Here is an 18,334-nt window from a genome sequence, read left to right as displayed (position 1 = left end):
GTCGGTAGGTGGAGTTTACTCCCATTCCCTCCTTAAATATCCCTTCTTGCCGAGAAGCCAGTGCTTGGCTTTCGGATTCCTGAAATCTAGATACCACGCCCTTCCTGACGAAGATCCGGTTTCGTGCATCTCCTAAATTCTTGGTCCGCAGAGTTTCCTGGCTCCCTCTCACTGTCCCAACCTTCCCCTCGTGTGAGAACTCTCCCCTGTGCGAGTCCGAGTCCCGGAGATACTTCTTCAGCTTCCCGCTCCCTAACTAGTGTTTGTTCGCGGCCACGGGGTAAATTCTCAGAGAAACGCGTCCGCGTATTAAAGGCTACATTGTATCCAATTACCTTTTCCCTTCGCCCGGGTGGCGCAATACCTTTGACAAACGCCGTCAGCGCGTGGTGGCGTGAATGCGGATACATTGTATCTGGGTTTCCGCGTACGCCGTTCACCTGCGCTCGGTGTGTGTTTGATAAAGACTTATGTCGTACGCGTGATGCGCGTTTTGGAAATCATTTTGAGGATCCTCAACTGAATTTCTTTCGTACGAGAGGTGCGTGTGTAATACCGCATATTGGGAACGTCTTTTTTATAAAATGAAGCAGTATGAGCTGGGCTTCTAGCTGGCATTGAAGATGTCCTTTCTCTATCCGAGAGTGGGCCCCCATTGAATTATAGCCCTTCTGACTCGACGGTGCAGCTAGTAAGACGGTTCTACAAATTCCCATTGAGCATAAGTAGCAGAGCCCCAGAGATACTCCTTCCTTGATTGTCACCTCCGACATTCCAGTCCTCCTGCTCGTCCCTCTCTATTCCTGACTATTTCTTGCCTGGCGGTGACACCTCTCCAACTTACTTGCCCTGCTGAATCAACACTTGCCCTGCTGAGTCACTTCCTTAGTGCATCAAGAGATGTCCAGCTGGTAAGAGGGGAACGGGTGTCACAGATAACCTCAGCACTGAAGTGTATGCTACGTTTTCATAGTTTGTAAGGGAGAGGAGACTTAATACTAATATGTTCCTTACTGTCTCTTCTCTAGGTTGTCCTCTTCCTTGACCGTTCTGAGGCAATCCGCTGGGGGATCTGAAGTATAATCTTTCAAGCTTTGGGTCCCCACATCTCTCAGGGTCTGTCTACAGGTAGAGTGTATAAGGGCTCACGCTTCCATGGACAGGCCTCGGGAGTGTGGGGATATTCTCGTCGCTCCTGTGGATTGGGTCTACTAGCTCACACAGGTGGGTTTAGTCGGCGACATCTCCATGAGGTAATTATAATGATATTTGGATGTTTAGCTACTAAGAGATGGTTGTCACGCTATGTTATTATATGTCTTGTGATTGATTTCTTCTTTTTTCTTTTTCTTATTTCCCTCTCCATCTTCTCTTCTTCTTTATTCTTAAGAAACTAAAAATTGCTAGAATTCCTTCAAGTGTTTTGATTATTTTGATGCCAAGCATTGCGGCTCTCAATGGTTCTGCTCACTAATCTATAATAATTTGCTTACGTTTGAGGTTTTACTGTTCTATATCTGATCCACTCACAATGCTTAGGTGATGTATATAATTCTCTTCAAAAAGCATCTTAAACTTAAAAAAAGTATATCACTTTTAAAAGGTTAAGCAAGCTTAGTCCATAGAAATCAATGGATGTGTTGTTTGAGCACAAAGTACCTTAGACGCGTGTACTGCTCGATTTTCCCGGCCTTTCCTTGTGTTAAAGGGTGACTAGTGTGACTTCAGTCTCTTTCCATTCAAGTCTAAGGGTTAGAGTAGTGAATGGAACCTATTTACTAGGCACTTTGACATGATCCTGTGCTCTTTCCCATAGATCAGGGCTTGCACACATAGCCTAGGGGATAGATTCGTTAGTATTAGGGATAACCTGTCCTGTAGTGAGGGTATTTCATGGAGCCGTGCTAAATTCAGGCCTGGTAGGCCTCAAACGGGAGAGACTCCATCTTTCTTTCTGCTCCGGCAGCTTGGGAAGCTTCTAGGTCGAGGGTGATGTTTTAGTTATGAGGTGTTATTCGCTTGGAGAGAACCGGTTCAGGCCGGCCCTTATCGAAGGATTGTATTTTTCTTCATGCCGAAGACACTACATCAGGCCGGCCGGCTGGGAACGTGTCCTTGGCACGGGGAGGTACAAGAATTTGGTGGGCGGTAGGTTACAGGCTGGAATTTTCCATGAGAGAATGCACCTCCATATTAGTGAAAGTCTGAGGCAGATACTGGCACTTGCTTGTAGTCCGTAAGCGGCACCTGGCCGTTAGCAGAAAAGCTACTACTTATTTCAGGGAAGACAGATGACGAACTTGAAGGTGAAGAAAAACCAAGAAATAGATATTCTAAAGAGAAGAGAGTAGCCGATGAGGAAGAGGTCCCAGTGACTCGGAGAGAGAGAAGGGAGTAGATCCGTGACTGCGGAGGTGTGACTTCCAGGCGAAGCCGAGGCACAGACGAGAAGGGAACCTAGATGACCATTGAGTGCAGGCTACATACGACCAAGGTGATGTCAACCCCTTTCTATTAGAGTGTACAACTTAATCTTTCGCTTTTCTTTGCAGGTTATGATATATATATATACTATGTTCTGTGAGTGTGTATGTAGTAACTAAATAAAGTATATAGTTTGTAGTGAATAAACATTTGCTGCGTGTTCTTGTATAAGAGGGTAGCCTATTCTTCTAGTCAGTTGTGACTTGAAATGAACAAATGTTAACCCTGATCAGGTAAGTGGTAACTGGATAAGGGAGAAGGGAGTCCCTCGAACTGGAGACCAGGTTGTGCTCAACTAGCGGTCTTTGTGTGATCTGATACATAGTAACACTGATTCCCCTGTCATATGTCGTGGTAATAATAGGATGAGCTCGTGCTAAGGCTGCCGTCTGGGCAGGAAGTCCTGGGTCCGTTTGGGACCGCGAGGCTGGAGCTGCCGTCTGGGCAGGAAGTCCTGGGTCCGTTTGGGACCGCGAGGCTGGAGCTGCCGTCTGGGCAGGAAGTCCTGGGTCTGTTTGAGACCGCGAAGCCGCCACTTGTCTGAGGCTGCCGTCTGGGCAGGAAGTCCTGGGTCTGTTTGAGACCGCGAGGCCGCCACTTGTCTGAGGCTGCCGTCTGGGCAGGAAGTCCTGGGTCTGTTTGAGACCGCGAGGCCGCCACTTGTCTGAGGCTGCCGTCTGGGCAGGAAGTCCTGGGTCCGTTTGGGACCGCGAGGCTAAGGCTGCCGTCTGGGCAGGAAGTCCTGGGTCCGTTTGGGACCGCGAGGCTGGAGCTGCCGTCTGGGCAGGAAGTCCTGGGTCCGTTTGGGACCGCGAGGCTGGAGCTGCCGTCTGGGCAGGAAGTCCTGGGTCTGTTTGAGACCGCGAGGCCGCCACTTGTCTGAGGCTGCCGTCTGGGCAGGAAGTCCTGGGTCTGTTTGAGACCGCGAGGCCGCCACTTGTCTGAGGCTGCCGTCTGGGCAGGAAGTCCTGGGTCCACTTAGGACCGCGAGGCCGCCACTTGTATTATAAGAGGTCTTGATATAAATATATATATATATAATAGGAATTCCCTGTCCTTAGGTAGTACATATATATGTGGTTATTTAGGTGTAAATAGGCCCTAGGGAGGGGGTAACGTTCTGGTTTGGGTTAGAGAGGCTCTGTTGAGCGGGTTCTATCTGATCCGAAAACCCAAGCAGAACAACGCGTCAAAAATCAAAGATGGTGCAAGACGTATGGGAGGTGAGGCGCAGGAAAAGCAAGCACTACATTGGTTTCTTACTACATAGGAGAGGTGATGCATCAGTTCCTTCCTGGCAGGGGAGGTGATGCATCAGTTCCTTACTGGCAGGGGAGGTGATAAGTCTCCGCGCAAGCAAATCGGTTCCTTACTGTGGTGTGGTGTCGATGAAGAGTTCGCATCAAGGGACGATGCGCCAAAAATCCAGATGCACTGTGTCAATGTGGTAGTGGCAATGCAGACGCTGCGTCGATTTTTCATCCTCGAGCAGGTGCTGCATCAGAGTCAGAGTGGGTGCCATGGACGTCGGTGACACAGTGCTCAGGACTGACACTGCGGCGATTTTTCTGATGTGCTGCAACGGTGAGCTGGGGCCTGCGGTGAAAGCCGTGGTCGACGCTTCCAGCAGGAACCACGTTTTACTGCAGGCAGCAGTGATGCGTCGATGTTTTGCAGCAATGGGTAGAGAAAAGAGACGCTGGGAGTCAATGCGGGGATTTTCTCTTTAGAATCATAAGATTCCACTTCCAAGGACCCAGAAACTGGATTTGGCACGACTTGGCAAATCAGAACTATCAGCGTAAGAGCCTAGGCACTGGTAGATGAAGTCTTTGATGGCCCTGAGACGTCTTAACAGGAGGCAAGCACGCACAAGGCCTTGGAGAACCTTTGGAAGCAGAAAGTAGAAAGCAAAGTCCAGTCCTTTCAATCCCATTACAGAAGCAGCATGCCAGCACCATAAAGAAACAGGCAGAGTGGCAGTTCCTCCTACAGAATCCAGCTCTTCTTCCTAGCGGAATGTCTTCTGTCCAGAAGTGTCCTGATTTTGTGGTGTCAGAGGTTCAATACTTATATCCCTTTCTGCCTTTGAAGTAGGCAGACAACAAAGGAAAGTCTTTGTAGTGCACAAGACCCTGTATTTCCCTGACCTGGCTCCAGACACTCTACAGAGGTGGAGACAGCTTTGTGTGAGGGCAGGCAGAGCCCTATTCAGGTCTAAGTGACAACTCCTCTCCCTACTCAAGCTTAGGAAGGCCCATCAGCGTGGTGATGGGCCATAAGGATATGCAATGCACACCTTGGCTCCCTTTGTATGACTATCTAGAGTGAATGCACAAGAGGCAACACAGACGTGTATTCTACAGAAAGGCAGAGGCACAGAATGATTAAGCAAGTAAATTCCCACTTCCTAAAAGTGGAATTTTCAAAAGCGCAATTTAAAAACCAACTTCACCAAAAGATGTATTTTTGAATCGAAAGTTTAGAGACCCCAAATCTCTCTCTGCTCCCAATATTAAATGACACTTAAAATATATTTAAAGACAATCCCCATGTTACCCTATAGGAGAGATAGTCCTTGCAATAGTAAAAAAACAAAATTAGCACTATTTCACTATTAGAACATGTAAAACACACCAGTAAATGTGCTACCTTTTATATACACCGCTTCCTGCCCATGGGGCTGCCTTGGGCATACCTTATGGGTGACTTACATGAGGTAAAAGGGAAGGTTTGGGCCTGGCAAGTGGGTGCACTTAAGTGAAGGAACTATATCACGAGGATGTCCTAGAAACAGCACGCACAGCAATGCCCCCAGGCTTCCATGTACACAATATTCAGATATTTCAATAGAGTACAAAACAATAATCCAACTTGTGTGCTGCTAGCTTGAATTTTCTTTAGTTGCTTTCAGAAAAGAGTTCACAAATGTTTACATCACAATTGTTGGTGTCAGATGTAGTCTCTATAACAAAAGGCAAATTCTAATCAAGGTTGCAAAAAAACAAAAACAAAATCATTCCAGGTGAGATTCTCCCTTCATCAGGGGTAGCTACAATTGAAGAGATATTACTGATTATAATACTGAAATCACATCATTAGTTCAAAGACAGAAAGGCAACCATGCAAAAAGATTCAGAAACAGCGCAAAATACCAATGTGAACAACAGAGTCATCATAGTAAAAAGTATCCAATGAGCGAACAGAAGTGCCAAGCCCTTCAAACAGACTGGGGTCCAAATGAAGACCAAACGACAACTGGAAAAAACTGAGGGGAAAGGGGGACTATGAGTCCCAGCATGCACCTGGTTTGACAAACAAGAAGAAAACAAGAATTACCTGTAGTGTCTACCACCATGTGAAAGCCCAACTAAGTGCGCTCTGACAATATCATTACCTTTCTTAATGATAAAAGTGAGCATGCCTAAACTACATGCAGAACATGCGGAAGATATAAAGAACAGCCATACCTTCAAAGTCACAGAAAGTGACGAAACCCCGTCAATAAATCACAGTCGAATTGATCGACTGAAATGAAGGTTGTAAACGGAAGAAAAATGCAAACTGTGAGAAACTACCATGCATATAATCAGTGTACCCAGTGCATTGACGGTATGAAAATACCTCAGCCTATTAAAAGTGGCAGGTCAATCTCGACATAAAAAAATTAATTAGAAAACCCATGTTACAAGATGCTCTTCAATTAACCTGGTTGGAAAGGCGATCTACATAATAGCGAGACTCACTGGAGATGAAAATCATAAGGATGTTCTGCAGCAAGATACGAGTGAATGAACTCGTGTTTGGTCATCCCAGGTGGTGTGTATAAAGGACGAGAGCTCACGAACACCATATAAAAACTGAAAGCAGACTTGACACGGTGAATGAGAAAAGTTGCGCTGGAAAGCCCCAGTTAAGTCAGTAAAAAGTGTGCCAGACCACCAAATTGCTATGTAAAAAAAGAAAAAATGGAGAAGGAATATAACTGCTTTAAACTACAGTCGCTTATGTGTAAACAAATAAAAATGATATTGTGTAAACACAAAGTGTGCTAAGCATGTACTCGGTAAAACTCCTTGAGACATATGTCTGCCAGTAATGTCATAGGTTACAAATATATCAGAGATAATGCTCTATCTAAAACTGACAATGATATTTGGATTCAATGCGCCATATACATAATCAAAATGAGGCTCCTGTGGGCATATGCCCACCATAGATATCTTGCGAGTATCAATGGATATGTTACATGTGTGTTGCTGAGAAATAAAGTTCTCAGGGCACGATGTCAGACACTAAATGTGTCATAAGTCATCTGTCCATGCTGATAGGCTTATCGTAAAAAAAAACAATCAATATTTATATGAGGTTAAAAGTACGGCAAACACAAAAATTGGCCCTGTGAATGCTTGGGCATGAGCATCACTCCTAATGTGCGCAGAGTGGATGTGAATCAAATAACTTGCACTTAGAATTTTATTGAAAAACCAACATGCTGGACAATATATACCAATTGGAATATAAAATTAGTACATCATAGGCCTTAGCATCATGAAACTTGTGAGAACTCTTATCTTTCAAGAAAGTTAACATAGTACCAAGGACCATATTAAATACATGCATTGAAATGATTCAAAAACTGTTGGTGCGCACAGTCATGCATGAGGAATAGCGAAAGCCATTTCATATGTGTACCAGCTCGCTCGCACTGAGCATATGAAGGAAATTTAATGTGAGTGCTAAATATAGACAGTTGGATGATGTGATATAGGAGTGCCCTTGGACAATATGATCTATGCTGATACATTGTATATCAAACACAACATACTGAAACAATTTGCTTCAAGAAACAATTGTGTAAAAACTCAGCACAAAAATAAAAAGAATATACCTGTTGTGCATAAACTCTATAAAAAAAAAAAAAAGAACGGTATAGTGAATTACAAAATGTTTCACCATTGGAGATGAATATGTACCATCAGAAAATGGAAGGGAAATATGGAATTAGTTATAAGAAAACATGTCAATTCCAGATTGTCATTAAGACCCCTCAGAATTAAAGTGTTGAGAAACTTGATCCATGTAAGGTTTTCAATACCAGAAACCTAAGTTGTGCAATGTTATGGTTATTATCCAGCCAGTGGGCTACGAGAGATGAGTTCCTGTTCTTAAGTCTGATCATGCACCTGTGCTCGGTGATTCGCATTGGATCTCATCTCGCTGATTATTGAAGAGTTATATCAGGTGCTGTCAGGATTAGCAGCAAAGATTTATGAGCTCAAAAGCAATCTGGAGAAGAGCGTGGAAGTGGATACCTGGCAAATAATGTTGAATGACAAATTCAAAACTTGACACACACACAAAGGAAATTCATGAACACAAGATTCAGAAGTTTAAAAGATATTCCATTGACTATGAACTAGACGATGCATATGGTGTATGTGAGTTTATTTACTCATGTCCTGCTGCTGGATATCCTTAAGCTTTCAGTTTCTGGTGAGTCTCGCTTTTATATCGGTCGCTTTTCCAACCAGGTTAATTGAAGTGCATCTTGTAACATGGCGTTTCTAATTAATTTTTTTGTTTCAAGACTGACCTGGCACTTATCATCGGCTCAGGTATTTTCATACCGTCAATCCACTGTGTACACTGATTATGTGATAGGTTTGGTAGTTTCTCTCTGTTTGCATTTTTCCTCCATCTACAGCCTTCATTTCAGTCAATTAACTCAACAGTAATTTATTGACACGGTTTAGTCACTTTGATACTTTGAAAGTTTGGCTGTTCTTCATGTCTTCCGCATGTTCTGCATGTAGTTTAGGCATGCTCACTTTTATCATTAAGAAAGGTAATGGTGTTGTCACAGCACACTTAGTTGGGTTTTCACATGGTGGTAGGCACTACAGAAAGTTCTTGTTTCCTTCTTGTTTTTCAAACCAGGTGCATGCTGGGACTCATAGTCCCTCTTTCCCTTCAGTATTTTTCAGTTTTCATTTGGTCGTCATTTGGACCCCAGTCTGTTTGAAGGGGTTGACACTTCTGTTGTTCGCTTATTGGAAGCGTTTTTACTATGATGGTTAGTATTCTGTTAGAATTTTTCGCATAGTTGCCTTTCTGACTTTAAACTGATTATATAATTTCAATAATAGAATCAGTGATGTCCCTTTAATTGTAGCTACCTCTGATAAAGGAAGAATCTCACCCAAAATGCATTGGGTTTCTTGAGCAACTTTGATTGGCATTTTCCTTTTGTTATAGAGACTACGTCTCTGACACCAACAAATGTGATGTTAACATTTGTGAACTCTTTTCTGCGAGTAACTAAATAGATTTCAAGCTTACATCACACAAGATGGATTATGGTTTTGGACTCTATTGAAATATATATAGATATTGTGTACATAAAAGCATGAGGGCATTGCAGTGCATTATGTTTCTCGGACATCCTCGTGTTCTAGTTCCTTCACTTCAGTTTGCTAGTGGGCTTGGGCAGAGCCTTCTTCAGCACTGTAAGCGAAGTTTGTTTAAATGGGCTAAAATTGTTTACATGAGCTAAATCTGTTTACTCGAGTGCATTATAACCATTGTTTTGAATTCAAGTGGGTGCACTTGCCAGGTCGAACTGGCAGTTTAAAACTACACACACAGACACTGCAATTGCAGGTCTGGACATGTTGTAGGGCTACACCTGTGGGTGGCACACTCAGTGCTGCAGACCCTCTAGTAGCATTTGATTTACAGGCCCTGTACACACCTGGTGCACTCTACTGGGGACTTACTAGTTACCCAAATATGCAAATAATGGATTAACGAATCCCAATACAATTTAGACAGAGAGCATATGCACTTTAGCACTGGTTAGCAGTGGTAAAGTGCACAGAGTTCTAAAGCCAACAAAAAACAGGTCAGAAAAAAATAGGAGGAAGAAGGCAAAATGTTTGTTGAGAACCTTGCAAAAAGGGCCAGGTTCAACAGCTTTCATTTCTAAAAGGCAGTTACCTAGTGCTATAGCAATGGTAATTATACACGTTTGCTAAAAGACATACAGTGAAACTTGATATTATAACTTACTGTCACCTGATGATGAACTATCTAGCAAAAGTTGGAAAACGATGTGTGACAGCTTCCCAAAAGTTGTGAGAGATAAGTTATTAGTCGTTACTTAATCTAGTTTCCACTATGATTGCAACACACAAATCGGGATTCTAAATGTACATGACAGAGCTCTCACTATGATGGTTGAAGATGCAATTGATTATCAGCTATCTGCCACAGGGTCACTGTATTTAATACTATTTATTAGGATACTTTTCATTACCATCTTCAGAGAGCAGTTGGAATTTGGAGGCAGGACTTTAGACTACTCTACCCCACTCCACACACACAGTGGTTTAGGATACAGCTTACTGTGCCCGCTTTGCCATAACACCATTTGTATGCCTTCATCCTTGTTCCTTTATGCAATGCTGTACAATTTGCCCATGGAGTTTTAACAAATGATACTTCAATCATCAAGACATGTCTAAGACTACAGCCACCGCTAAATAGCTGGTGCATGACCATTCTGGTCCTATCCGGGGCTTGTACACTATATTGAATGCATCTGCTTGCTCTATTACAGCAAGAAGATTTACGTTGACCAAAATGACATTATCTGATTGATGTAAAGCACTGAGAGGCGGCTTCCAGCTCCATTACACACTTCAAAAATACAATAAATAAATGCATATCATCTATGGGCATACTCCACTATGGGCACCTCATGCCTTAGTATTGGTTTAGGTTCACTGAAGACTTAAAAAAACCTAATAAAGCCACCCTGAGCAAAAGAGATTGTCAGCTGTTCTCAGTCTGTCACAGGCATATTTTATTGTTAAGTCCAAGGTCTTTGTATAAATCATATAAATAAATGCAAAGCCATATGTTAATTTAATGTATACATATTATAATTATATTTGTATGTAAAAACCGAAATAAAAAAAAACAATTAAGCACTAATACCTGAAAAGAAACACGTACAAACTACCATAAACTCTGCTCTCATCCATTACACAAGTAACATTTTTAACATTTTCCAGAATGGAAGGAGACGTTCCTCAGCGTATAGCCATTTTTTGCCAGGAGTAATTTTCCTGTGGGGAATCTGTGCGGGCTATAGTTCTTTTTGATTTTTATAAAAATGGTTCAGAAGACATCCAGGAGAGACACCTTGAGTAAGAGGTAATTACTGTTTGGACTTAGCACTTGGAGGCTGTAAACTAGCCACTGACAATCAAAACAAGTATGTGTGGGAGTTTATACAACCATCTTAAAGGCAATAAAATATTGGAAGTTTAAACTAAATTAAATTCTCTATAAACTGGACCAATAAATGTCAAAGGTAAACAGCATATCATCATGAACATTATCTCACGCCTGCCAATAATTTTCAAATTACAAAATACCATGCAGCTTTGAGACAATATGAGGTGATGCATTTTATTTTGCTCCAGCGGATTACCTTGCACCCTCTGTTCCTTAAACAATATAAATCAAGTTAAAGGATAACTAGGATCTCTTCATGCGCACTTAAGATTGTCAAGATGCCCCATAACAGAGCATGTTCATTGCCACTAGTAGTAACTCATTTCTTTAATGCTAAATCCAAGAATGAAGATTTGAAAAGGTTGTTTCATCCACTGCTGTAGTGTGCTTAAACCAGAAGAGATAAACAAATAGTGCCCTTTTGAGCAAAGCAGAGTAATTTAGTTTACTCGAAGCATTTAGCCTAAAAACATTGAAGGACATAGTAGAAATGAAATCACACAAAAGCAAGCAGCTGGCTTTTCTTTTAGATCAAATAAGCATAAAAAGTTCACCTTTATCAGAATGCATGCAACGAGCTCTTCATTATCACAGGCTTTTCCATTTTAATAGTCTTATCTTTCGATGTGCTTATCAGGTTGACAAACTATCACCTGATTAGGGGAAGAGTGAGCCAATGTCTAAAGTTTATAATGGGTAGTAAGTCATATCAAAAGTGGGGCTGCAGCAACGCGAGTAAAATCCACTTTTTGAACAGAACTGCATCATTTTTATGTAAAATGTGAAATATGAAAGTATATTTTTCATAATCCCTTACCACCAGATTAAGCATCAACAGAATTTAGTAAATGGAAAATGTATAGCAATGTACTTCAAATTCTTCTTAATAGATCTGGTGTTTTTTTGGCTTCCATCTTCATTTTTTGGGTACTTGCATCCTTGCCAATTACAAGTTTATAGTTTGAAAGGCCTGTTTTTACTATGAATTTTCCCTCAAATCGCTAGCAATATGTTATGTTGCCCAAGTTCAATTTTCTTTTATAAAATGCATTTGTATTTTTGCTTCAATTATCAAAGAGAAACAAAATCCGAAGACAACATTCAAAGTAGGCAGGGGAACATAAAAGTCAACTGAAATAATAATAAAGATAATAACAAAAGCAAAAAATATGGTTTTGTACAGCTCAACTGAAACCGGTCTATGGAGTCCTGGCGCTATGGTGTCTGGCAAAAACCCATATATTATCAAACACAGAAATAACCAAATAACCAAGTTTGTAGACCTTTATGTACTCAATATTATTACGGGTTATGACGTTCCATGGAAAGGTGGGAACATTACACAAGGTATTCCCCGACCACAGATTATGCCTAGACAATATCTGTTTTTTCGGGAGCACGTGAAGGCCAGGCCAGCATTATGGATAGCTCAGTGGTAAATGCACTAGGATTTAAAAATGGATCTCTTGGCCTTTGAGAGTCAACAATGAGCTCTCTGATGATTTAAGGTCGAGGAGTGGGAGCAGGTCCAAGCAAAGGCTGGGCACCAGGAGTTTGCAAAACAGAATAGTTTGTAGAAATTCTAGGAGAGACACCGTTTAGAGAGTTGCAGTAATCAATGCGTGACAGAATAATATCTTGAATAATACATTTGTGAGCTTATAATGGTGATAGTGGAAAACCTTGTGTAACAAACACAAATGGAAGGAGCATACTGATATCAGGGCATTCATTTGCTTCACAAACATGAGAGAACTGCCAAAATGGTTGCCAAGATGTCATGCTGTGTCTACTGGAATAGACCGCGAGCCTTCTTTGGGGCAGCACATTCAGTGTACTAGGAAGTGGCAACTTCAAGTCTGCTCCTTGTTTCACAGTGCAGATGGTGCAGTCACTACATCCTCCTGTAGCGCAATGTCTGAGGTGGTTCCATGCCACCCCTTTTGCCCCTCCAGGGGTTGCCCTCAGAGGGGCGCATTGATGGTGCATCATCTTTTTTGTGGTGCGGTGTTACTGTGCCTCCTTAGGGCACTTTTGTATCTGTGCCTGCATCTATACTACGACACAGGAGCAAAGGCACAGTGATTCCTTCATTTTCACGGGGTCACACCCACATTCAAACGAGGGACCACCCTCTGAAGATAGCATATTAGCCAGCATAATCAGTAATACAGGAAGGGCCGCACAAGCATCTGCAGCCTCTTCTGTAATACCATACTGCCCTGGGGGGGGGGGGGCGGGGGTGCAAATTCTGGCTGTGTTCCCTGGGCACTATCTGTAATATGGCCCCAGGTCTGGATTAATTGGAAAAGTGGACCAGTGAAAGATGCTTACACCACAGTACAGATGAAGTGTTCAGGGCCCACAAAAATCACATAGTGGCTCTCTGTGATGGGTGTTCTGAATGGAAAGGATTATTTAACAAGTCCCATTGATTTGTGGCAGACGATTTTGAGTCTAGAGCACAGGCTCTATTCAAGGAAAGGGATTCTTAAACAGGAGCTTGGTGAATCAAGTGGCATGTAAATTAAGGTAGAAGTGCACCCATTCCACCAGTTATGATACTATTATTAGATACTATTTGTTATTGCAAACGTTTGATGAAACATGGAGATCGTTACCCTGTACAGCATTAAAATTCAAACAACCCACTGAAGAATGTATACATGGTATGTTTACAGTTGGCTATAAATGTTTAATGTACTCTTGTCAAACAAACTTATGGTGTTGGGAGGAATGACTGCAATAAGTCTAACCACTGGCAATCGATTAGGGTAGTATTCCAAACCATCATTCTTTTTCCCAGCATGCCACCTCAGTTAGGAGTCCGCCATATCCAATTCAGTTTTAACCCAGCTCCAATAGAAATGGTCCAGCCCGAACTGGCAAGCCAGGTCCCACTTGAACCAGAACACATGCAACCCAAGATCATTTTAGTCCTGATTTGGGGCTAGTCAGTCGGGTGTAGCTTGGATCCAGTGGCAAAGTAAGGAAGTGACCAATATCTGGGCATCTACCTAAGCCACTTAGTGCATTACTTCAAACACACAAAAAGAGATGGGAGGAATGCTTGCAATAAGTCTAATCATTGGCACTCATTCGGAGTGTTAGTCGAACCCATCATTCTTTTACCCCGTCAGTGTTGACCCTGCTCCAAAAGTTACAGTGCGGCCAGAACTGGTAGGCCAGGTGCATGTGCAAACCGTGTCCATCAGGGCAAAACCAGCCCTGGTTTGCTTGTGTTCTGGTTCAGGGAGGACCTCACCTAAAATTTGCAATATTTATGTTGTGAGCAGTTCTTGCTATAGGAATTCTTACCAGTTTGCCACCAGGTATCCACAAGTGTACATCTTTTTTCTCCCACCACACTGTAGAACCACTCCCAGGCTTCATGGTTAATTGGTTCTCCAACTATAAACAAAAAGAGAGTCCGGCATAAACTTATTGCTACTAAGTCTATTTTTCAATTGAATACATTCTCAATAAAGGTTATGCTTTTTTTTACAATAGATCAGCAGTGGTGTTGTGTTATGGCTTTCAATACACCGTGTTGTGAAGAACAAGTTACTTACCTTCGGTAGCACTCTTTCTAGTTGATACTTTAACAGCAGATTTGTCACCTTTAGAATATTCCCCTGTTGCCAGACTTGATCTGGAAAAATTTTAGCCATGCTCCTGAACGCCACTAGGTGGTGCTATTTGGCTCCCTACTCATTCCATATCAATTCAGAAATGGCAGAGCTGGAGCGAAGCACCACTACTGCACTCAGAGGTCAGTTTCTTGCTTGACTCTTTCCACACAACCAGATGCAGAGCATTATGCCAAATCATTGGTATCAGTGTGCAGATCTCTAACTTGGGACCTTTTTATATGCTAAAAAGAAGCGACTCCACAGAACAGATGGTAGGAGAGCAGTGATGTTAGATAGAAAACTCACCTTAAAGAGAATTACCGAAGGTAAGTAACTTGTTCTTCTAATGGATACTTCTAACCGCAGATTCCTCCCAAGGTGGAGGGTCTGTGGAGGATGCTCAAATCAAAATGTCCTGTAGGGCCATGCTTGAATCAAAAATTCTTGTAGGACCAAATGAACAAAACGTCTTTCCCATCACACCTAGCTGTCAAGGCAGTAGTGCTTTGTGAACCTGTGCATCAGCACCCACATCACAGTGTGGCAGATGTCAAGAACAGGCACTGAACGTGCTAGTGCAGTGGTACCAGCCCTAGCCCTGCTGGCATTGGCTCTCAGACCTTCCAGTGGCTGTTTTTTGGTCAGTGCATATCAGATTTTAATGGAGAGTACTGTGCACCTCAGCAGAGTCCCTTCTTTGCCCCTGAAAACCCCCCAAAAAGTTATTTGTCCGTCCAATGGTCCTTGGTACGATCAATGTAAAAGACTAAAGCTCTTCTGAGGTCCAACCAGTGGAGCCTCATCTTCACTTTCAAGGGGTGGGATGGGCAGAGGACACTAGGAGAGTGATATATTGTTCAACATGGAAAGGAGTCACAAGTTTTGGCAAGAAGGCTGGATGGTTCTGCACTGCTTTTGGCTGTACCACAAAGGCGGTAATGCTGCTCATAATAACCTGCACTAGCCTCCCCTTGATGAACTGCAAAAAGGCCTTCTGCACTAGATGAATGGACCACAACTCCAAAATTTAGATATGGAGCTGGATTCCTCCTGGAGACCATAGTCCTCTGATCTCTACCAGCAGCAGATGATCTCCCAAACCTAGCATTGATGAATCAGTCACGACCGTCTGCTCTGGGTGGGAAAGGGAAAGGGGCATGCTGTTGGTCCAATTGTGGTTGAGCCGCTACTACTGCAGATGGTGTGCACTCCCCTCAGAAAACCTGGATGGCATCTGTCAGGTTGCCCTGGTGCTGGGCCCACTGGGACTTTAGTATCTACAACCTGAGATAATGGGTAGCAACCGCCACTATTACTTTTGTGAATACCTGAGGAGCATTAGTGAGGCCAAAGGGGAGCAGGACACACTGAAAATTCTGCAGGTCCAAGTCTACCATCCACTTGCCCAGATACAGGGCAGAAAAAACCCGGGGCAGTCTGGGCATTTTTAATTATTTATCTTTCCATAGGAAGGTATTCGAAGGACAAAGATCTTAGGGCCAGATGTACAAGCATTAGGAATACCGATTTCTTAACTAGCTATGGTGCCTGTGTCGTCCATTGGCCGTCACCAGGGAGGGCCCCCTTTAAATCTCCGGTGCATCGCACCGGAGATTTTTACTTTTTTAAATTCCCCCTGGGGAGACACAGAAGGCTTTCCGCGTCTCCTCCCGCCCATCTGTGATGTCAGCGTGCCGCGAGGCGCTCGGACGTGACTGATCTCCCCACCGGAGCAGAGGACAGCAGCAGGTAAGGCCGCGCTCGACTCTGATGGGGAAATCCGGCCGAAAACGGCCTCCCTAGCTTTCAGGGAGGCCTTGTTTGAAAGGGGAGAGTCACCCCTTTCAAACGAGGCCTTTCTGAAAGGGTTTCCTGGCCATGGATCGCGGCAGCACTGCGATCCATGGCTAGGAAACCCCACTAGACACCAGGGATGTCTTTGGGGGGGTCGGCCCTCGTGGAAATGGTTTGCCCCCCCCCTTGGGGCAATTATTAATTTAAAAAACTCCTGGCTTTCCCTGGGGGCGCGATAACCAACCCCCCCCCCCCAAAAAGGCAAGATATTTTTTTTTAAATGGTGGCGAAATTGGCAGGGGGTCGGTCCTCCTGCTCAGTGGCCGACCCCCTGTGGTGGCAATTCTTTTTTTTAACAAAACGAGTTATCTTTTAAGATAACTAATAAGTAGAAAGCTTTGTAAATGCAGAAAAGTATCCAATTGTAGAATGTGCACCATAGAAGGTTAAAAGAAATGTAATTTAACACAGTAACATAATTCCGTACTCATGCAGTGGAGATACTACTGTTTCATTCAATTTTCATCATAACTTCATGATAGCTCTCTACACTAATCAAAACTCATCATGCTTGTGTTGTGACAAATGTAGGTGAAAATGTTGATCATACATGATTTTGTATGATTATTATTGGAAACCACTCGCTAGGTGAAGTGCTGTGCACCCCATTGAGTTTTTCTATCCATGCTCAGCAAGGCAGTTGGTCTAATTGTCAGCATTTCTGTGTTGAATTTGTAGCTTATGTTTTGGGGGTGAGAGGCACTGTGTGGGTAGTTTCAGAAATCTTGTATGAGAGATTGGGTTTGGGAAGTTGAGGGAGGTTACGAAGTTTAGAGTTCACACTTCTGGCCATTCAGGATGAGGCTTCTTTCTTTCGCACTTTGGTAATTGTACTCAAGCTCAAGTGAAATCACAGAGGGATCACAGAGATTATTATAACACTCAGGACTAATACTTCCAAGAGAATTCTGTTTTGGGAGGATAATGGACTGAGAGACAAAATTAGAGGAGGCATTATTAACCAATTCATTTTCGGACATAAGCGCAGTCTCATTTTCTGCTCCTGGAGAACCATGTTAACCCCTTTGGTGCTTGCGTCAGCCAATGGCCGACGCAAGCACTACCTGCTTGGTGCGGCGCACGTCCATTGGCCGTCACCAGTGAGGGCCCCCTTTAAACCTCCGGTGCATCGCACCGGTGATTGTTTTTTTTTTTATTCCCCCTGGGGGAGACATGGAAGGATATATATATATTCAGAAACACAAAGGATGCCGCACTCCAGAGAATGGTTTCAGAGTTGCTTTATTTTCACCACAACTGGTGGTAGTGGTGGTGAACATAAAGCAACTCTGAAACCTATCTCTTGTATGCGCCATCCTTTGTGTTTCTGAATTTAAATATCGGGTAAGGATTCTATTAGTTGCTGCCTGCACCAGGTATTGAGCGTGTTGACATTGGGAATTAATTGTTTGCTATACATATATATATATATATATATATATATATATATATATATATATTTACAGAGAGATTTCTCAGTGCTGAAAATATGAGACTGTGAAAGAACTATAATGAGTCTCTTTGAAGTTACATGAAAGGCAGTAAAATGTGGTACTGCTGCAGAGTACAAAAACAATTTCCTGCTAGATAGAGAAATCAGACTTTTGGCTAGTGGCAGTTGTGATGCCATAAAGGGCATGCTGGAAAGAACAGATCTGTATTATATGGATAGCTAAGTGGATTAGTAAAGCCACACAGTAGAAACACTTTGAAACAGATGAAATGTATGTGAGAGAGGGGCTATGGAGAGATGAAGGGCACGTTTGCAAGGATGGTAGTGAGGGAATCAAAGGAGGTCATAGTGTGCAATTGTAAAGCACATGTTCACCTGCAGGTATCTTGGCGCCAAAATGATGGTCGCACTGGCTTCCACCAGTGCAAAAAGGCTGCGATGATGGGTATGTGGCAAGGTCAAGTAATACAGTGTCTTTTTTCTCTCTTTCTTAGTCTTTTTGGAGAGCGTACGGATTTCGCAAAGGAAAGGTAAGGTGACTTTATCATTATTGACTGTTAAACACTTCACTCACTCATACACACACCCACCTACACTTTAAAACCAA

General features: G+C 42.9%; 1 protein-coding gene across 1 annotated transcript in view; it reads right to left on the bottom strand.

Moving 5' to 3' along the window:
- ACSS1 (acyl-CoA synthetase short chain family member 1) overlaps window positions 1-18,334 on the bottom strand; it is a 1,009,364-nt gene that overhangs the window by 386,565 nt on the left and 604,465 nt on the right. The window contains exon 8 of the mRNA XM_085612062.1: window positions 14,107-14,199. Coding sequence (XP_085468188.1) covers window positions 14,107-14,199 — 93 coding nt within the window. The remainder of the gene's footprint in view (window positions 1-14,106; window positions 14,200-18,334) is intronic.

Source organism: Triturus cristatus, chromosome 6, assembly GCF_964204655.1.
Source record: "Triturus cristatus chromosome 6, aTriCri1.1, whole genome shotgun sequence".
NCBI classification, from domain to species: domain Eukaryota; kingdom Metazoa; phylum Chordata; class Amphibia; order Caudata; family Salamandridae; genus Triturus; species Triturus cristatus.
Note: the sequence above shows the minus strand (reverse complement) of the source record. Positions and strands in the feature narration are given on the sequence as shown.